The sequence below is a fragment of the Danio rerio genome, chromosome 11 (assembly GCF_052040795.2).
Source record: "Danio rerio strain M-AB ecotype USA chromosome 11, GRCz13ab, whole genome shotgun sequence".
Taxonomy (NCBI): Eukaryota; Metazoa; Chordata; class Actinopteri; order Cypriniformes; family Danionidae; genus Danio; species Danio rerio.
The window spans coordinates 12,152,384-12,175,403 of NC_141031.1; the positions used below are offsets into that span (position 1 = coordinate 12,152,384).

The window sequence follows — 23,020 nt, forward strand, 5'->3', positions numbered from 1 at the left end:
AATCATGAATCAAATGCATTTTAATTTGACTAAAAGATTTGCATAATTTTTCCCAGAGATGGGTTGTGGCTGGAAGGGCATCCGCTGCGTAAAAACTTGCTGGATAAGTTGGCGGTTCCTTCCGCTGTGGCAACCTTGAATTAATAAAAGGGACTAAGCCAACAAGAAAATGAATAAATGCATGAATTTGCATAATTTATGCATTTAATTTGATTTGAAACTTTAGATAAAGTGGATTCTCAACCCACAGAAATGATTATGTTTATTATTCATATATCATGTTTGCTTCCTGTAATGTAAAGATTTAATTCCCTCAAACCAGGGATCACCAAACTTGTTCCTGGAGGGCCGGTGTCCTGCAGATTTTAGCTTCAACCCTAATCAAACACACCTGAACAAGCTAATGGAGGTCTTACTAGGTATACTTGAAACATCCAGGCAGGTGTGTTGAGGTAAGTTGGAGTTAAACCCAGCAGAAACACCCGCCCTGCAAGAACCGAGATTGGTGACCTCTGCCTTAAACACACGAGAAAGAATCTTTGTTTTAAATTTTGCGCATAAATTCGCAACTTTGAAAGAAAATAGTTTTTGAAAAGGAAACTGACCACCGACGGGTCGTAATTTAGGCACTGCTTCACTGAACAACCCTCCCATTGCCTTTGGACCAGAGCCACCTTCAAAACCATCTCCACCACCACCACCACTATTGTCTCCGCCGCCTCCCCCTCCTCCTCCTCCACCACTTCGACCTCCAGCCTCTGTCAAAAAAATAAATAAATACGTTTTGTTGATCAAATATTAATGCAATAATTCAAATATTATTTATCAAAAATGACTTGTATTTTGGAGTGGAGTCCAGTCGACTTACTTTCAAGAACAGGTGCACTTCTGTCATTGACCCCGGTCGTCTTCTTTAGTTTGGCGCCTTAACAGATGTCTGACAGAAGAGCACCTCTTCCTTTTGCTTCATCTCGGTTCAGTTTTGGAGCTGTCGTGTTTGGCTGAACGAAAACACATTTGTATGTAGTAGAAAAATGTGTTCATTATTATTATTTTTTTAAATTCACTGACATTCACTGATATTAATTATAATTCACTGACTCGCTTATATATATATAAATATATATATATATATATATATATATATATATATATATATATATATATGTGTGTGTGTGTGTGTGTGTGTGTGTGTGTGTGTGTGTGTGTGTGTGAGTGTGTGTATAAAACTTATAATATAATATAACTTTTTATGTGGTTTAAACGTCTTATTTAGGTAGGAAAACTTTAAAAGCTTTAACATGCCATGAAAAAGAATATTAAAAGAATGTTAAATAAATATTGTCTGTAATAAGTCTGTGACTGATTCTCTCTTCGGCATCTTTAGTGTCCAACCAGATAAAGTGCTGGAGGGTCCAAATAATGGTCAAATCTTATCTGGGAAAGAGAACTCAATGCATTCATTTTATACATTTCCTATATTTTCGAAAATGAATATGTGCCTGTTATTATTTCTGTACCAACAGCGCCCCCAGCTGGATTGAGCATGGTCATATCAAGTGAAATTAAAAACTTAAGACCGCTTTAAAATTTGAAAAAAAAAATTAAAAATGAAAAACAATGGCCTCTTTTCATTATTTACAAAGTAGCAATAACAACTAATTATGACACCGTGATTACATTTATATTCCTCTATAATATATTGGATGAAACATCTTTGCGTGCGAGCTAAATTATGAAGCAAAAACAGTAAATGCACGCAATATGGCCGAATGGCAGTAATGCACGCAGTAAATAACAATATGGCCGAATATGCACAACAAAAAAACTGACGATGTCTGTGTATTAGTTTGTTTCCATTTATCATAACATTTTTGACCATTTCATTATAATATAAATAATATGTAATCAAAATATATACAGATTCTACTATTAATAAATATATAGTGCTGTCAAAGTGCGAGGCTATTTGAATGAAAACAAGCGCAGCCCGGTTTACCTCAGCTCCGATGACGCAAGAAATAGAATGTCTGGAACACATGCAGCACATGACGTAGTGCTTCTCTAGCTCTGAATTTTCTACACGCGCATCATTATTTGTTCAGTTGTAGAGCTGTAAAACATGTCTATGGAGCGAAAACGGAGTTCTCACAGCTATCAGGTGTATGGTTTCCGTACACCCCCAATACCCGGCACGAACGAGGCTGCGTTTCATCCCGTTTGTGTCGGTGAGGGATATGAGAAGAGTAGGAGAGAGGACGAGTGTTTAGATAGGAGGCCAAGCAGGAAACGAAAGATGGAGGAGATTTCTGCTGAAGAGCCTCCAAGAAAGAGAATGAAAGAGTTGTTTAAGGGGTGTGAGAGAAAGAGGAAAATAGAGGACGGTCTTGATGAGGGACCAGAGAGAAAAAGAAGAAAATATGAGTATTTAGATAGGAGGCCAAACAGGAAAAGAAAGATGGAGGAGATTTCTGCTGAAGAGCCTCCGAGAAAGAGAATGAAAGGGTTTTTTAAGGGGTGTGAGAGAAAGAGGAAAATAGAGGACGGTCTTGATGAGGGACCAGAGAGAAAAAGAAGAAAATATGAGTATTTAGATAGGAGGCCAAACAGGAAAAGAAAGATGGAGGAGATTTCTGCTGAAGAGCCTCCAAGAAAGAGAATGAAAAAGCTTTTTAAGGGTTCTGAGAGAAAAATTAATGGGGAAGACAGTTTGTCTTTTTCTGGTTTGCCTATTAGGAGGCTAAGCAGAAAAAGAAAGTGGGAAGAGAGTTCTGCTGAAGAGCCTCCGACAAAGACAAGCAGGACAAAGTATTTTATTAAGGGGTTTAAGAGAAAAAGGAAAATGGAGGATATATTTGAAGAGGGACCCGAGAGAAAAAGGAGAAAATATGAATATTTAGAGTGTTTAAATAGGAGGCAACCCAGAAAAAGAAAGAGGGGTGAGATTTTTGGTGAAGAGCCTCTCAGAAAAAGGAAAGAGGATCACTATTTTGATGGGGGGTTAAAAAGTAAAAGAAAAAGGGAAGAGATTTATTTTGAAGAGTCTTCTAGAAAGATAGAGGATGTTGATATGGGGTCAGAGACAAAGAGGAAAAGGGAGGATGGTTTTGATGAGGGACCAGAAAGAAAAAGGAGAATGTATTTTGATTGGAGGCCGAACAGAACAAGAAAGAGAGAGGAGAGTTTTGTTGAAGAGCCTTTAAGAAAAAGGAGAAAATCAGAGTATTTTGATAGGAGGCCGAACAGAAAAAGGAAGCCGGAAGACAGTTCTGTTATAGTGTCTCTGAGGAAAAGGAGAAAGGATGAGTATTTTGATAGTGGGCCGAACAGTAAAAGAAAGAAGGAAGAAAGTTCTGTTGAGCATCCGGAAATGTGGAGAATATTGGAGAGCTTTAAAAAGCTGACCACTTTTTACTCCAGTCCAACAATTGAATTAATGGATGTCCAGAGTTCTTCCAGCCATTCTGTTTCGGTTCAAGCACACCACAGTCCAACCAGTGATATTCTGAGGCGGTATGAAGTCAGAAGAATTCTCTGTAGGAGAGGATCTGACACCATCTACGAGGGCAGACGTATGACCGATAACCTCAAGGTGGCAGTGAAAGTTGTAAGAAAGTTTTGGGAGGTGACATGCATAGTGGTAAGTAAACCAAAGCTTCTTTTCCCCCCACACAGTATGGCTTTACACACTTGTCATTGATAACCTGGGTCATAATCTAAACCATTTAAAGGGAATCCTAGAATTTCACATACATTATAATACACATAACAAATAGTTTCATTGTGGTTTTGATGCATTTATTATATACTTTATGTACAGTGCTCAGCTTAAATAAATACACCCTTCACAATCCTCTTTTAAATTAATATTTTTATAGGAAGCTAGACAATATTATATTTGTGCATGTACATTAGATTAGCCAGTACTGAAGTCAAACCTGGAGCTTATCTAACAAAATAACTTATGATAACAATCCAAAATTAGTACACCCAAATTTATGTGTCATAGAAAAGTATTAAATACAAATAAAAAAAAAAGAGGAAAAATCATAAGAAGCAAAGAATATTTAAAAATTGTATCAAAATTGGGTTGTAATTTTTGCAATATTTTACTAATTTTTATTGTATTATCTTTCAATTTCTAAATATGTTTGGTGACAAAATTGTTATTTTGATAAATATATGTGTTTAATTAATCTGTTTTGTTTAATTGCACCAAAATACATTGCCTATATTCACTGAGAAATGCATAAAATATTCATTTTCAAAATGGGGTGTACTCAATTATGCTGAGCACTGTAACTCTGAGAAAAAGACTTTAGAAATGTAACTTTGACTATACTGACACAATTCCTAGATAGAAGTAAACTTGATGTATTAACTGACACAAACATTTTTAGGAAACGCTAACAGTTCACTTATATTTGAATACATTTTTCGTAAATGTGTCGACTTGCATGAGAAAGTTCAATTTAATGTTGATTTATTTTTTTCAAAATTATTCAAATTAAAAGGATAGTTCATCCATCATGTATTCATCATCAGGTGGTTCCAAATGTTTTTGAGTTTCTTTTGTTGAAAGAATACTGAATACTTGTAACCATTGACTTCCATAGTACGAGCAATAAATGCTAAATTGTACTTTTACCTTTAGTTAAAAAGGAGTACAGAATGATGATTAAGCAGTGTGAAAGCCATCTTTTTAAACTGAAAATGTAAATAATTTGGATTAAAATGGACTAACTTTTTTTTTTCTTTTCCAGCCTGGTCATCCTGTAGCCCTTCCATTAGAAGTCGGTCTATTAGCCCTTGTTAATAAGAGCCTCAGAGGTCCAAAGACCATTCAGCTGCTGGACTGGCAGGATCTGCCTGATTATTACACCATTATCTTGGAGTGTCCATCACCACGGGTTTGCAGTGAAGCCAACTTGAGTCAACAGAGCAACGGTGAGAAGCTTTTTGTTTTTAATTTCTGTTCAAGAGGTGATTTATATTTACATATATTAAAATGTACAGTTGATGGCAGAATTATTAACTTCCATTTGATTTTTTTTTCTTTTTTAAATATTTCCCAAATGATGTTTAACAGAGCAAGGAAATTTTCACAGTATGTCTGATAATATTTTTTCTTCTGGAGAAAGTCTTATTTGTTTTATTTCGACTAGGATAAAAGCAGTTTTTAATTTTTGTGATTCGCACCCCACCCATGGGGGAAAACGAACAGAACCCAAAATCTACAAAAAATGTAGACACCTTCATGCATTATATAAAGATGATAAGTTTGATTTAGTCCTTTATCAGATTGTTAATCCATGATGTTGTTTTTTTTTTTGTTCAACACAGGAACAATATCAACAATTGCAGGAAAGTCCAACAGCTCTGGGCTGTATGATACCGATCAAAGTGCAACATCAGTATCCAGTTCCAGTACAGATGATGAGCCAGCGAGAAACATGAGGATGACAGCCAATATAGATTTTGTACTTCTCTGGACCCAGAACAGAGAAGACAAACTGCTACAACCGATTAGCGTTGAGATGGTGTCCGCTCAGTCGTTAAAGCAGCCTGCTGTGCCAGTACATCCAAGACCCGCTGGACCTGCTGGAAATGGACAAAACATTTTGAATGGGTTTGAATTAATAAGAATGGTTGTCCATGGAACATTTGGCACCGTCTATGAAGGGAAACGCAGACGAGATGGCCTTAAGGTATGAATCTTACTATTCATTTCAGGTCCAAGAAATGTCTTTCATCTTGTTTACAATCATATGAAATGTTTTGTTTTGTTGTTCAGGTGGCAGTAAAATTCACCAGAAAACGCAGGAGCATGCAGTACATCAACATTGTAAGCATCTTTTTCAGATATTTACATGTAAATAAAAGAGTTTGTCCAGTATATTCATCCATATTGGGGAAATGAAAATCTAACAATCCTTAAAATGATTTTTCTTCTAGCCTGGACATTTTGCACCCGTTCCATTAGAGGTGGCCAGGTTACTCATGCCTAAAAAGGACCCAACAGTTCCACAGAAGTTTAAGCTGCTGGACTGGCAGGACAAGCCCGATTACTACATTATGGTCCTGAAGCGTGCCTCATCGTGGAAAGGTGTGCCACATCATGCCACATGTTATGATAATGTGCAACTGGTTTGTCTTGTGTCTTGAACTAAGAATCATAAGAAACATATTAAAACAAAAATCTAGTTGAATTTTAGGGCAATGATCAAGTTTTTAATCCAGGTCTTTAGTTCAATCTTTGACTCTCAAAAGCATCTGCTAAATGACTAAATCTAAAGAATCAGAAATGATTGAAGTTCTGACAGAATGCGGGTGAATAATTCCCATTAAAGTATACCATCAGCACCAGGGAGTCAGTTGAAAGGCCAGAAATATACTTTATAAATAAACAATTAACCTAAATATTGAGGAGAGGACTTGGGGAATGTGTCTCTTTTGTAATCATGTGTTATTTATTAGCATTAGAAAAATGTCCACAGATTTTAAGGTAAATTTGGACCTTTCTGTGTTTCTTTAATGTTTTGTTGTTTAGCTATAATATTGTGTATCATGGGTTTTGAATATGTAATGATGCAAATAATGAGATCAAAATGTATTTTTAATGTTTTAGACTGTCAGAATTTTATGCATTAACGTAGACATGAATAAGTAAATAATGATAATTGAGATGGTATTTTCCTGTGCAATGGAATTAAAGCTTTTAAATGCTTTTAAAGGTGAAGGAAAATATTTCTTCTGTGGTTAATTACAGTATATTGAAATGAAATGGAGATGGCCGTCTAACTAATGATGTAATGTGATTGACTGTGGGATAAATGGGTGGAGTGAGATTTGATTATTTCCTTTATAAGATTTTTAATCCAGGGCATTGTTTTTTTTTTTTCAATACAGATGCAAAATCAACAACTGCACCGCAAGAAAAGAACCTGCTACAACCGATTACTGTTGAGATGGTGTCTGCCTTGTCATCGATGAAACAGTGTACTCTGCCAATATATCAGGGCCCTGCTAGAAATGGACAGAAAAGGTTGAGGGGGTTTGTATTAAAGAGAATGATTGGCCAGGGAGGATTTGGAAGAGTCTATAAAGGGACCCGCATACACGATGGCAGAAAGGTATCATTGCTTTTTCACAGAGCAAAATGTTTTATCTCACTATCCATTTTGATTCCTCTTAGTGCTTCTGATCTTGTTTACAATAAAATAATTTGTTTTGTTGTTCAGGTGGCAGTAAAGTTCATCAAGAAGTGGGCGACCATGCAGTACATCAATATTGTAAGCATATTTTTCAAACATTTACATGTAACTAAATTAAAAGATTGTCCAGTGTATCCACATATGGGAAAGGATCTTCATCTAACAATCCTTAATGACCTTTCTTCTAGCCGAGACATTTTGCACCTGTTCCATTAGAGGTTGCCCTGATGCTCATGGTTAATAAGAGCCCCAGGGTTCCAGAGATCATTCGGCTCCTGGACTGGGAGGACTATCCTGACCACTACATCTTGGTTTTGGAACTTTCCACACCCTGTGAAGATCTGAGCGTCTATGTTAAACGCTCTGGAGGATTCCTCAATGAAACCAAAGCACGGGTTATCATGGGGCAGACGATACGGGCCGCTCAAGTGCGCTGTGCTCGCGGAGTCTTTCACCGTGACATAAAGCTGGAGAACCTGCTGATCAACCCACAAACACTCCGGGTCAAACTGATTGACTTTGGGTGCGGGGACCTCCTGAAGGATTCTGCGTATCATCACTACAGTGGTATGTGTATTATGATGCAAATTTCAAACAGTTTTGAACTTCAATTCTAATGACAAGTGACAGTAAGGGTTAGATCAACCAAAACTGAAAGTTCTGTTAATTACTAGGGCTGTGTGTTTAATCAAAATCGATTAGGAATTTAAAACATTTCGATTAGCTAATCAAGTGATATTGGAGTAATATTGCAGGAATTAATAACAGAAATAATGTTTTGGGGAAACTAATGCTTTAAAGCATGTTGTAATAACCACAAAACATGCTAATGTATACAGTGAAAACCTGTGGTAGTATTTCAGCATAATCTCTCTTCTCTTCAACATAATCTCTCTTCTCTTCAGGGACGAGACATTATTCCCCTCCTGAGTTTAACATGATGAGACGGTACCATGGGAAACCTGCCACTGTGTGGTCATTGGGAATCCTGTTATATGTACTGCTGTGTGGACGCCTTCCACGATCCAGGATTTTGCTGCGGATGAATTCAAGCTGTTGGTCCAGTTCTCGCTTGTCACATGGTGAGTTGCAACAAAAAAATTCATCACAACAAAAATCAATTATATTTCTGAATCACTCACAAGTTTAAAGCTTACAGCTTCATACAAGGACAACTGTAAGACGTCAAGTTTAAAATTCCTCTTTCTCTCTTTTCTGCAGACTGTTGTGATCTGATGTGCTGCCTCCTGCAACAAGATCCATCTAAGCGGATCAGTTTAGAAGACATCCCGCATCATCCATGGTTTAAGGTATTTTGAAGAAATATTCACATTTCATCTTTTTTATGTGTTTGTTTTATAAGTACATAATTCACTCTAACATCAGAATAAATCCAAGTGTAATGTAGACATTAGACCTAATTTCTGTATTTTCTTTTCAGGTCACCAAATGTAGCAGCTTGCCAAAGAGGTAAAATATCACCACAGTTTCATAGTTCCCTCTACACCCAATTATCTGGTGGGATCGACAAGTTTTGGTTTGTCGTTATTTTAATTATTCATTTTATTTAAGATACAGATCAAAGCAAACTATTTCTCACTGTTTAAGGGGCTGACCATTCATTACATCTCGTGTTGACTTTCTTCAGGGTGTATCAAGCATTAAAATAAGGGAATTAGTCCACACCTGCCAAGATTTGTCTCTGAAGGGTGTAAGGGTGTCTGGATGAGGGAATTACAGGAGTTTTCCTGGAGAAATTACATGGCGGGTCTGAAAAAACGTGAGACTCGCTGGAAAAGGAGTGTTGGCAGGTATGGGTCAGTCCCCTGTGTGATTTGCACCCGACCCATGGGGTAAACGAACAGAACCCAAAATCATGCAAACCAACTAATTATGATTATCTATATTTTATATGATTAGTTATGAGTTAATGCAAATGTCAGAAACAAGAGGCTGATTAACATGTAAATTTGAATACTTTGAACCAGGGCTGCCAACTCACACACATTCAGCATCAGACTCATGCAATTGGCAGTATTTTTATGGCAAAAAATGTCCACTTCCTCATGCATCCCCTCACCCTGCCCGATCTTCAGTTATTACAGGGTGTAGACGTATCCCGTCTGAACGGTTGTTGTTCAGGGATACAGCTGCAGCTGGAAATAAACTAGAATTATTTAAATCACTTCTTAAATGACCCATTAATTGTATTTTATTAACACCTACCCTCACAGTAATGTAATTATTTTTGTACAGTAATCATATTGTTCAACTAATATAAATAATTATCGTTAATGTATATTCACAACTGTAACCTTTCTAGACTTCACCTGTCTGAACTAACACTATGCTTGATTGTTGTAAATGTTCACCCTGTTTGCTCTGTACCCAGAAATGCTGCACAGCAGAGGAAGATCAGGCCACTACATGAGAACGAGAGGGAAACACCGAAGGGAATCAAAGTAGGATAAGTATCGCTGGATAAGTATCATCTTTTTATCTTCAGCGCTGAAAGCTACTGTTCTTGGATGCAACTCATGGGGCCAACAGGTATGGAGTGAATTTTGTGCCAATATTTTACAAACAAATCCAGCATTTTGCGAAGACTCACTCGACTCGCTAACAAAGCAAAACTCAGTGGTGCTTCACGAATACAATCACATTTCACAGAAAAATACAGCTGTATACCTGTCCATTACGAGTTTGAGGCAGTTGCTCTCCTCTGAGACTCTCTACCCGATTTCCTCAGATGCAATCGGGTGGATTCTCCCACTAGTGCATTCAGGCGGATTTTCTTGCAAATGCGGTTGCGCCATTTCTTTCAACAAGACAGTAGATGGCGCTATGGGTCAGTCTACGTTACTCTCCTAGAGGAAGCCTGAAACCCATGCCTAAACTACAGCTGACTAAAATAAAATGATCGGTGAACAGATGAGTTTCTGTCTTACTGTATCTACTTAACATAATATATCGATCATTTTGACGTTAATGTAAACGGTTAGTATAAAATCTGCAGTTACGAGGCTGTAACATTATCATTATTTCTATATATTCTACATTATTGCGAAAAATTAACCCGCTCTTCTATTAAATGAAATATTATAATGTAGATAGATATGACATATGTTCTTTTGCTTTAAACATAATCACTAATGTAGGACAGTATAACTAATTACTTAATGTGTTTGTGGTTAGATGTAAATGTTTGATTTCCCGATTAAACTCGTCGTGGAGGGCTGATAAAATGTGTTAAAATGTTGCAATAACCTAATTGGCGTAATATAATCTTAATATAATATTCCCAAGATGATTAATATATGATTAAAATAATTATTTAAATAAGAAAAAAAAATCTACCTAACCTTTAGCTACTAATTATGCATAAAAATATGAAGTAAAAAATAGAAATTAGCTTATTAAATGTTTTATTATAATGAAAAATGTATTAGCTGGCGCTTTTAAGTGTAATAATGTTTCAATAAACTGGTGAAAAGGCAGAAACTCACCTGTTTGCTGTAGTGTTTTACGTAATATAATATTAATTTCATATTCCCTAGTTTTAACATATCTATTAATTATTATTTTAGAATTATTAAATTTATTTTTAAAAATGCTAAACTAATAATTGTGTATATAAATATAGACTGAAAATTAAATGTTTTATTACTTTAGCTAAATGTTTTATAATTAGCTGAATCCTAAATAAAAGTTTATTATTATTATTATTATTATTATTATTATTATTATTATTATTATTATTATTATTGATGTGTTTATTTATTATTATTATTATTATTATTATTATTATTATTATTATTATTATTATTATTATTATTTTATTATTATTATCGATGTGTTTATTATTATTAATATTATTAGTATTATTAGTATTATTATTATTGATGTGTTTATTTATTTATTATTATATTATTATTATTATTATTATTATAGTGTTTATTATATTATTATTATTATTATTATTATTATTATTGTATGTATTTTTTTTTATTATTATTATTATTATTATTATTATTATAGTGTTTATTATTATATTATTATAGTTTATTAGTATTATTATTATTATTAGATGTTTTATTTAATTAAAAATGCTGAAGTTTAAGCCCAGGTTTCAGGCTTCCTCTTGGAGACTGACGTAAACTGACCCATAGCGTCATCTGCTGTCCTGAAGGAGGAAAGTGGCGCATCCGCACTCGCGAGAAATCTGTCTGAATGCGCCAGTGAGAAATCCACCTGGATGTGTCTGGAGTGAATCGGGTGAAGAGAATCTCAGAAGAGGGCCACTGTCTCGCATCCGCAACAGACAGGTCGCAGCTGTATGCACTAGATCTGGTGTTTGTTCAGGGGCCAAAATCCAGTAGGGTGGACTGTGTCTGTGAAATGTGGTAATGGATATGTGAAGCATGTTTACTATTCTACCTTTACAATACGTTACTGGGTTTTCACAAGCAAGTCAAGTGATTCTTTTCAAAATACTGGATTTTTTGGCACAAAATTCACTCCATAGTCTTCGCTCCATTGACGCGCCTCTTAAAGGGTCATGAAAGCTCCCTACTTTATTATATTTCTGATGAGGCGAGACAACGACACAGCTAAAAGCATCACAGCTCCAAGTTCTACATTTACAACACTGAATTTGTTCAATACAAAGCAAATTAAATCAAAATAACTGTTTCTGTCATTTATTGAAAGTGTACATGATAAAGTAATGTCTAATTAAAATATTAAATAGATATAAGAATATAAGGAATTCATGCAATAAATATATATATTAATTATAAATGATTATTATACAGTATATAAAGTTTTTCATACATTATTGTTTTATTCTCATTATATACTGTATGTAATAATAATTCAGTTTGATTTAATTCAAGTTTATGTCAAATAATTGAGTTCAAGTTTAGCTGATAATGACAAAAGGTGCACATTATTGCTTTACAATCAAATTTAGAAAAGTTATTAGTTACCAAAACTTTATTAGTTACTAATAACTTTAACCAATTTAGTAGCAAGCATTTAACAGTTAAAGTTAACTATATATAAACACATTTAACCTGCAGTATTAAATAAAAAAATTTATTTTTATATATATTTACTACTATATGTATTAAATAGTAAATATATTAAACAAATACACAAACGATATAAGGATTTTTATTAAATGTTATTGGACAGGAGGCAAGGTTAAAAAAAAGAAAAGAAAAAGAAAAATATATTTAAATGTCATAACTTAATATTATAATAAATAGTTATTACCAAATACAAAAATATGATCATTTAATATTATAATAAACAATATGTAACATATAATATGTAATTATAAGTATAATAAACAATTTATTGTCTATTACAATTGCCTGAAACATAAAGAAATGTTTTAAAAAGGCAATTGGGGGGGAGAGGTGGGCTTTATAATGTCTAGTGTACTTTTATTCAGACATTCTGAGTGTCTCACAGGTGATTAGGCGTAACAAACCACCTGTAGATAACACACTCTTTCATCTCTGACTCTTTATCCGACACTTGCACCAGTGTTTGCACTTTTGCACCAGACACTTTCTTACAGTCACTCCATATCTTTAAAACACATTGTGCATCTATGAAGTGTGCGTCACAATAATAAGTGAACTTGACTTAAAATAATTGTTAAAATCTCAACCACAATTCTTTAGAGTTTCATGGCTCTTTAAAGGTTTCGTGCTTTGCTTTTAAACAGGTTAATCAGACAATGTGCTTTTGCAAAAGTGTAGTGTGTCAATGTATTGTTACACCTTTTTGTGTCATTTGTGATGTATATTTAACTATTTTATGTGTCTTTATGACACAAAATACATCAAATATTCTGGTGTTACTATATTTTTTATACATATGTTTGTGTTGTTTAAAAGTAAATGTAAAAAGTAAGCTTATCAAATGATGTTCCACACTGGTACTAGTTAAAATGACACTATATTTGTTCAGTACTAGAGCTGTCAAACCATTAATCACTATTAATAGAATCCAAGATAACAGTTTGTATTTGATAATATATTAGCGTATACAGTACACACACACACACAGACACACACACACACACACACACAAACAAACACACACACACACACACACACACACACACACACACACACACACACACACACACACACACACACACACACACACACACACACACACACACACACACACACACACACACAGTTGAAGTCAGAGTTATTCACCTTCCTGTACTTTTTTTTTCTTTGTGTGTCGCAAATGATGTTTAATTAGGAAATGTATTTAAAAATATAAAATAAATATAAGTTTTTTTTTTCAGAACAAACCATCTTTATGCAATGACTTCCCTAATTAACCTAATTAGGCCTTTAAATGTCACTTTAAGCTGGATAGTATCTTGAACAATATCTAGTCAAATATTATTTACTGTCATCATGACAAAGATAAAATAAATCAGTTATGAGAAATGAGTTATCAAAATTAATATTTTTATATATGTGTTAAAAAAACAGAAATTAATGACAAAAATACACAGAAGTGCAATAATTCAGGATAATAACTAATAACTGACTTCAACTAGATACACAGAAATACACAGTACACACACAAATATTTCACAAATATGAACTTTTGTTTTGGATACACTAATGGTTTGACAGCACTATTCAGTTCATATATTTCTGTAAAAAACCATAAACAAAAATATAATTGATTTGATATAAAACCATTATAAAGACATAAATAGCAAATAAATACAGTAATATATTATAATTAGATAAATAACTATTATTAAAAGAGATGTAATCATGCTCATAAATGTTTCATATTATTATTCATAATATGAGTAATATAAGCTACAATATGCTTTATTATTATTAATACATAATATTATCATTATTATTATATTATTATATTAATATTATTATAATTTAGTTTTACAAATATTTAAAATATTATTGGGCGGGAGAGGTGGGCTTTATAATGTCTAGTGAAATATCACAACACAGACTAAATGATCAATCTTGTGTTCTAATAATCTATATTGAGTCATTCTTATTATAATATAAAGGTGTTTTAGATGAAGTTGCACACATAGTGGTTAAAACAGCAACTGCATACACAACTAAGTGACCATAATGCTTAGTTCCTATTTGTATTTTTACATCCTTAATAAATAAATAAAATCATAATGTATAACATTAAAAGCAATAAAATTAACGTAAAACAGAAATGATCCTATAACTATTACTTTTAATTAATAATTAATAATAAAAAATATAAAAAAATTAAGTATCAAAGAAAGTAAAACAAAAATAAGCTCATAAACAGTTAACCTGCAATATAATACATAAATATATTATTGTATTTAATATATATTATGATATGTATATTAAATATTTTATTATAAATACATAAAACACAATGAGATATATAAAGGATCTTTATTAAATGTTATTGGACAGTGAGGTTAGGGTGAGGTGAGTCTAAAAAATAATAAAGAAAACATGAAAAATTTAAGTCATTACTTATATATATTACATATATATATATATATTACTTGTATATAATAAGTAATGATTATATAATAAGTAATGATTATTATCCAAATACATTAATATGATTATTTAATATTATTATGAACAACATGTAATAAACATTATCATAAACAATTTTGAGATGTATTACAGTTGCCTAAAACATAAAGAAATGTTTCATAAAGGCAATTGGGTGGGAGAGGTGGGCTTTATAATGTCTAGTGTGCTTTTATTCAGGCATTATTTATCACAAATAAAAATAAAGTAAAACACAAATGAGCTTATAAATATTACTGTTTATTATTAATTAATATTATAAAATAATAATAATATAAAATATCAACAATATCAAAAATAAAGTAAAACACAAATGAGCTCATAAACAGTTAACCTGCAGTATAAAACATAAATATAGTATTATATTTAATATATATGACGATAAATATATTAAATTATTTTGTTATAAACACATAAAAGACAAAAATATGTATAAAGGATCTTTATTAAATGTTATTGGACAGGAGAAAATAAAGAAAAAGAATATGAAAATTTAAATGTAATTTACTTAATATTATAATAAATTATTATTATTATCCAAATACATTCATATGATCATTTAATTTTATTATAAACAACATGTAATAAACATTATCATAAACAATTTTGAGATGTATTACAATTGCCTAAAACATAAAGAAATGTTTAATAAAGGCAATTGGGTGGGAGAGGTGGGCTTTATAATGTCTAGTGTACTTTTATTCAGGCATCATTAATTGAAAATAAAAACACAAATGAGCTTATAAATATTACTATTTATTATTAGTTAATATTATAACAATTTGTTTCCCAGTACTGGGTTGCAGCTGGAAGGGCATCAGCTGTGTAAAAACATATGCTGGATAAGTTTGCGGTTCATTCTGCTGTGGTGACCCCTGATAAATAAAAGGACTAAGCCAAAGGAAAATTAATGAATGAAAATAAAATACTATTAATAAAAAAAATACAGCAAAACAAAAATGAGCTCAGAAACCGTTAACCTGCTGTATAATACATACATATATTATTGAATTTAAAAAATATTGTAATAAATATATAAATTACATTTTGTTATAAATTCATAAAAGAAAAAGAGAAATATAAAGGATCTTTATTAAATGTTGTTGGACTGGAGTTTTTTTTTTTTAGGTTAAAAAGTTATATAAATGTCATTTACTTAATATTATAATCATAGATATTATCCGCATACATTAATAAGATCATTTAATATTATAAACAATATGTATTATATTATATTCTAATATATTTTAATATTTTATATTATATTATAAAATATACTATAATATAAACTATACTAAATATGCTCTGGTTACTAAAGTAACCCTCGGGGAACAGAAATGCTATATTGCATCGACATAATGATTGTTTCTTAGCTGTAGGTATCAGTCTCTTCAGCTTAAAAAGGATGCCTCATCTTGCTTTTACTGTGCTTTAATAATAATACTAAAAGCTATTGGACAGGAGGTGAGGTTAAAAAATAATAATAATAGAGAAAAATTAAATGTCAATACTTAATATTATAAAAAATGATTATTATCCAAATACATTAATATGATCATTTAATATTATTATGAACAACATGTAATAAACATTATCATAAACTATTTTGAGATGTATTACAATTACCTAAAACATAAAGAAATGTTTAATAAAGGCAATTGGGTGGGAGAGGTGGGCTTTATAATGTCTAGTGTACTTTTACTCAGGCATCTTTTATTAAAAATAAATACACAAGTGAGCTTATAAAAATTACTATTTATTATTAATTATTAATATAAACTATTAAAAATGTATAAAATAAATGAAAACAAATTAACTTATTACTATTTATTATTAATAATGTTAATAATATAAAAAAATAAAGTTAAACAAATGAGCTTATAAACATTACTATTTATTATTAATCAATAATATAAAATAATACTAAAACAAAAAGCTATTGTACAGGAGGTGAGGTTATAAAATAATAATAAAAAAGAAAAATTTAATGTCAATACCTAATATTAGAATAAATGGTTATTATCCAAATACATTGATATAATAATTTCATATTTTTATGAACAACATGTAGTAAACATTTTAATAAACAATTTTGAGATGTATTACAATTGCCTAAAACATAAAGAAATGTTCAATAAAGGCAATTGGGTGGGAGAGGTGGGCTTTATAATGTCTAGTGTACTTTTATTCAGGCATCATTTATTAAAAATTAAATTAAAGTAATACACAAATGATCTTATAAATATTACTATTTATTATTAATAATAATATTAAATATTTTTTCCCTGTTCTGGGTTGCAGCTGGAAGGGCATCCTCTGTGTAAAACACATGCTGGATAAGGTAGCGGTTCATTCCACTGTGGCCCTTTGATAAATAAAGGGACTAAGCCAAAGGAATATGAATAAATGGAAATAAAATATTAATAAATAAAACAACACAGTAAAACACAAATGATCTTATAAACAGTTAACCTGCAGTATAATACATAAATACATTATTGAGTTTAATATATATTATAATAAATATATAAATGATATTTTATTATTAATACACAAATGACGAAGGGATATGTAAAGGATCTTTATTAAATGTTATTGGACAGGAGGTGAAGTTTTTTGAGGTAATAATTTATATAAATGTAATTTTCTAAACATTATAATCATAATTGTTTTCCACATTAATATGATCATTTAATATTATGAACAATATGTATTATATTATATTATATTATATTATATTATATTATATTATAAGTATAATAAACCATTTAATGTGTATTAAAATTGACTAAACATAAAGAAATGTTTAATAAAGGCAATTGGGTGGGAGAGGTGGGCTTTATAATGTCTAGTGTACTTTTATTCAGACATTCTGAGTGTGCCTCTCACAGGTGAGAGTTTTATGTGTCTTTATGACACGAAGTACATCAAATATTGGGGTGTTACTATATTTTTACATACATATATGTTTGTGTTGTTGAAAAGTAAATGTAAAAAGTAAGCTTATCAAATGATGTTCCACACTGGTACTAGTTAAAATGACACTATATTTGTTCAGTACTAGAGCTGTCAAACCATTAATCACTATTAATAGCATCCGAGATACCAGTTTGTATTTGATAATACATTAGCGTATACAGTACACACACACACACACACACACACACAGTTGAAGTCAGAATTATTCGCCCTCCTGTGAATTGTTTTTTCCTTTTTCAAATATTTAGCAAATTATGATTAATAGAACTAGAAAATTTTCACAGTATTTCTTATATTTTTTGTTCTGTAGAATTATTGGTAATATTTCAACTGTAATAAAAGCAGTTTTTACATCTTTTTAAAACATTTTAAGGTCAATGTTATTAGCTCCTTTAAGAAATATATTTTCGATTGTCTACAGAACAAACAATCTTTATACAAGGACTTCCCTAATTAGGCCTTTAAATGTCACTTTAAGCTGGATAGTATCGTGAACAATATCTAGCAAAATATTATTTATCGTCATCATGACAAAATAAAAGAAATCAGTTATTAGAAATGAGTTATCAAAACTGTTTAGAAATGTGTTAAACAGAAATTAATGACAAAAATACACAGAAGCGCTAATAATTTAGGAGGGCTAATAACTGACTTCAACTAGATACACAGAAATACACAGTACACACACACACACACACACAAACACACACATATATTTCACAAATATGAACTTTTGTTTTGGATACACTAATGGTTTGACAACACTATTTAGTTCATATAATTCTGTGAAAAACCATAAACAAATATAATCGATCTAATGTAAAACCGTAATAAAGAAATAAATAGCAAATAAATACAGTAATATATTATAATTCAATAAATAACTATTATTAAAAGAGATGTAATCATGCTCATAAATGTTTCATATTATTGTTATTGATTTGAGTAATATAAGCTACAATACGCTAATTATAATTTATTTTTACATAAATATTTAAAATATTATTGGGCGGGAGAGGTGGGCTTTATAATGTCTAGTGAAATATCACAGGACAGACTAAATGATCAATCTTGTGTTCTAATAATCTATATTGAGTCATTCTTATTATAATATAAAGGTATTTTAGATGAAGTTGCACACATAAAGGTTAAAACAGCAACTGCATACACAACTAAGTGACCATAATGCTTAGTTCTCATTTGTGTTTTTACATCCTCAATAAATAAATAAATTCATAATGTATAACATTAAAAACAATAAAATTTATGTAAAACAGAAATTATCCTATAACTATTACTTTTTATTAATAATTATTAATATTAAATATAAAAATATAAAATATCAAAATAAAGTAAAACAAAAATGAGTGCATAAACAGTTAACCTGCAGTATAATACATAAATATATTATTGTATTTAATATATATTATGATATGTATATTAAATATTTTATTATAAACACATAAAAGACAATGAGATATATAAAGGATCTTTATTAAATGTTATTGGACAGTGAGGTTAGGGTGAGGTGAGGTTAAAAAATAATAAAGAAACCATGAAAAATTTAAGTCATTACTTAATATTACTTATTATTAATATTAATTATATTACTTATATATATATTACTTGTATATAATAAGTAATGATTATATAATAAGTAATGATTATTATCCAAATACATTAATACAATTATTTAATATTATTATGAACAACATGTAATAAACATTATCATAAACAATTTTGAGATGTATTACAGTTGCCTAAAACATAAAGAAATGTTTCATAAAGGCAACTGGGTGGGAGAGGTGGGCTTTATAATGTCTAGTGTGCTTTTATTCAGGCATTATTTATCACAAATAAAAATAAAGTAAAACACAAATGAGCTTATAAATATTACTGTTTATTATTAATTAATATTATAAAATAATAATAATATAAAATATCAACAATATTAAAAATAAAGTAAAACACAAATGAGCTCATAAACAGTTAACCTGCAGTATAAAACATAAATATAGTATTATATTTAATATATATGATGATAAATATATTCAATTATATTTTGTTATAAACACATAAAAGACAAAAACATATACAAAGGATCTTTATTAAATGTTACTGGACAGGAGGTGAGGTTAAAAACAAAAAAGAAAAAAATATGAAAAATTAAATGTCATTTACTTAATATTATAATAAATTATTATTATTATTATCCAAATACATTCATATGATCATTTAATATTTTTATGAACAGCATGTAATAAACATTATCATAAACAATTTTGAGATGTATTACAATTGCCTAAAACATAAAGAAATGTTTAATAAAGGCAATTGGGTGGGAGAGGTGGGCTTTGATATGTCTAGTGTGCTTTTATTCAGGCATCATTTATCGAAAATAAAAACACAAATGAGCTTATAAATATTACTATTTATTATTAGTTAATCAAAAATTTAATATTATTAGTGAGGTTTATTTAGGTTAAAAAGTTATATAAATGTCATTTACTTAATATTTTAATCATAGATATTATCCACATACATTAATAAGATCATTTAATATTATAAACAGTATGTATTATATTGTATTCTAATATATTTTAATATTTTATATTATATTATAATACCATCTGAAGGGGAATGCTCTGGTTACTAAAGTAACGTTCGAGGTTACTAAAGTAACCCTTCATTCCCCGAGGAGGGGAACGGAAGCACTATAAGTGGATTTGATGTTCTAAATCCACGTATGGGAGATTCGGTTCAGAAGCTACTCGTCTGAAAGAGTATTGAACGGGCCAATTAAGAATGAATTGGCAGCGCAAGCCTGCGCAGGTGTAATGCATAGGCTTAATTAACTGTGCATATAAGCACACCTGGCGCCAGCAGACGCTATCTTTTTTAAGCTGAAGAGACTTTTAACAGCTAAGGGACAGTCATTATGGCGACGGAGTATAGTGCTTCTGTTCCCCTCCGCGGAGAACGAAGGGTTACTTTAGTAACCTCGAACGTTCCCCTTCGGGGGGAACTCCAGCACTATAAGTGGATTTGATGTTCTAAATCCACGTATGGGAGCCCATTGAAAGCGCCACAATGACTGCACCTTACCAACACCCATCATGAGAGAGCGGTCAGGCAAGCGTGACGCACCCAGATCATGAGAGGCGCGGTCCTCAAACGTGCCCTTGGCCCTAACTTATCCCACTTCAAAAGAAATTTACGGAATAAGTATATTTTTTTGGGAGTCGCTAGCGTCTAGATAATTCTAGGAATATACGACAGTACGTTGGGAAGCGTGCCATCCCAGTAGGGAGGACGCTGCGGAGACCATCCGCACCAAATAGGGGAAACAAATGGAATTACATATGGATTAACCCTGAGAAGGGGGAGTGCGCATAAGAAGGTGGTTAGCAGATAGGGAAAGCACGGGTCAACCCAGGGGGGGGAACTTAACCGTGGCGGAAAAGCATATGGGAATCACCAGCGGGGATCGGCCATAGTAGGCACCTATACCCAAGACAGGGGCTGACCAGCGGGCAGACCTACAACGTAGTGGGCCAGCAAGTGACTCCTCCGCTGAGTCAGTGCTGGGGGCCTCGGAGGAGTCTGCAGGGCTTACCGAATGGTGAAATTTACTGACAGACAGGAGGGTGCACATCTCTCCGTCTTAGGGAAAAAAAGGCACCGCAAGCGTGTACAACACCTACCTAGTTGTTTCCTCAATCACCAAAGGTCCCTAACACCCTTGAGGAAACCGGCTCCACTCGCAGATTATAAAATCTTGCAAATGTGTTGGGTGTCGCCCAGCCCGCAGCTCTACAAATGTCTGTTAAAGAAGCGCCGCGCGCACACGCCCAAGAGGATGCAACGCTCCGAGTGGAGTGCGCACGCACTCCCGGGGGGCGCGGCTGACCTCTGCTCAAATAAGCACATGAATGGCCTCCACAATCCAGTGGGATAAACGTTGTTTAGACACGGCACTTCCCTGCTGCCGTCTGCCATAACAGACAAAGAGCTGCTCAGAAGATCTAAAGTTCTGAGTACGGTCCACACAAATGCGCAGAGCGAGAACTGGACAAAGTAAGGACAGGGCTGGGTCTGCCTCCTCCGGGGGCAGCACTTGCAGGGTTACTACCTGATCTCTAAAGGAAGTGGTAGGAACTTTGGGCACATAACCCGGGCGGGGTCTCAGGATAACGTGAGAAAATTCCGGCCCGAATTCCAGGCACGAATCACTGACCGAAAATGCCTCCAGGTCCCCGACCCTCTTAATGGAGGCCAACGCGACCAGCAGAGCTGTCTTCAGGGACAGAAATCTTAAAGATACTGTATCAAGTGGCTCGAAGGGATCAAATCGCAGGCTCGTGAGAACGAGGGCGAGATCCGAAGAGGGCGTAAGAGGGGGGCGAGTTGGATAATTCGCCGAGCGCCTCTGAGGAACCGGATCATGAGGTTATGCTTTCCCATGGTGCCGCCAGCCACCGCGTCATGGTGAGCGAAGATGGAGGCAACGTAAACCTTGAGAGTGGAGGGCGACAGCCTACTGTCCAGCTTCTCTTGAAGGAAAGAGAGCACAACACTGATCTGGCAAGATCGGGGGTCTTCTCTGCAAGAGACACACCACTCAGTGTATAGACTCCACTTCAGGGCGTAGGCGCGCCTCGTAGAGGGGGCTCTAGCCTGAGTGATGGTATCAACCACCGCGGGCGGCAGGTTACCTAAGTCTTCCTCGCGTCTATGGACCACACGTGGAGGTTCCAGAGATCGGAACGAGGGTGCCAGACGGTGCCTTGTCCCTGAGAAAGTAGGTCCTCTCTCAAAGGGATCTGCCATGGGAGGGCCGTCGCGAGGAGGGAGAGCTCTGATATCCAGGTCCGGTTGGGCCAGAGGGGCGCAACTAACAGAACCTGTTCCTCGTCCTCTCTGACCTTGCACAGTAACTGCGCGATCAGGCTCACTGGGGGAAACGCATACTTGCCCCGAGGCCAGCTGTGGGCTAGTGCATCCGTGTCGAGAGAGCCCTCGGTCAGGGAGTAAAACAACTGGCAATGAGCGTTCTCGGGGGAAGCAAACCGATCGATCTGGGCCTCCCCGAATCGCGCCCATATCAGCTGGACAGACTCGGGGTGGAGTCTCCATTCTCCAGAGTGAATCTGCTGCCGTGAGAGCACATCGGCTGCACGGTTGAGCATACCTGGGATGTGAATGGCGCGCAGCGACTTT

General features: G+C 33.2%; 3 protein-coding genes across 3 annotated transcripts in view; all 3 read left to right on the forward strand.

The window, feature by feature from the left end:
* LOC147841679 (uncharacterized) overlaps positions 1-2,364 on the forward strand; it is a 47,823-nt gene extending 45,459 nt beyond the window's left edge. Inside the window, exon 13 of the transcript XR_015502381.1 lies at positions 2,106-2,364. The gene's annotated coding sequence lies outside the window, so the exon portion shown is untranslated. The remainder of the gene's footprint in view (positions 1-2,105) is intronic.
* Positions 1-23,020, forward strand: part of pla2r1 (phospholipase A2 receptor 1) — an 868,273-nt gene that overhangs the window by 789,839 nt on the left and 55,414 nt on the right. The window lies entirely within an intron of this gene.
* On the forward strand, positions 2,123-10,537 carry LOC147841681 (uncharacterized). The gene is made up of 12 exons (XM_087273356.1): positions 2,123-3,640; positions 4,764-4,947; positions 5,344-5,708; positions 5,795-5,845; positions 5,956-6,106; positions 6,910-7,133; positions 7,242-7,292; positions 7,403-7,781; positions 8,120-8,296; positions 8,436-8,524; positions 8,656-8,684; positions 9,607-10,537. The coding sequence occupies exons 1-12, from the start codon at positions 2,123-2,125 to the stop codon at positions 9,683-9,685; spliced, it is 3,297 nt and encodes a 1,098-aa protein (XP_087129482.1). The 3' UTR covers positions 9,686-10,537.

Coding starts and splice junctions, on each gene's coding strand:
- LOC147841681 (XM_087273356.1), top strand. CDS start 2,123: ATGTCTATGGAGCGAAAACGGAGTTCTCACAGCTATCAGGTGTATGGT. Junction 5,846..5,955: donor GCATGCAGTACATCAACATT/GTAAGCATCTTT, acceptor TTTTTCTTCTAG/CCTGGACATTTTGCACCCGT. Junction 7,293..7,402: donor CCATGCAGTACATCAATATT/GTAAGCATATTT, acceptor CCTTTCTTCTAG/CCGAGACATTTTGCACCTGT.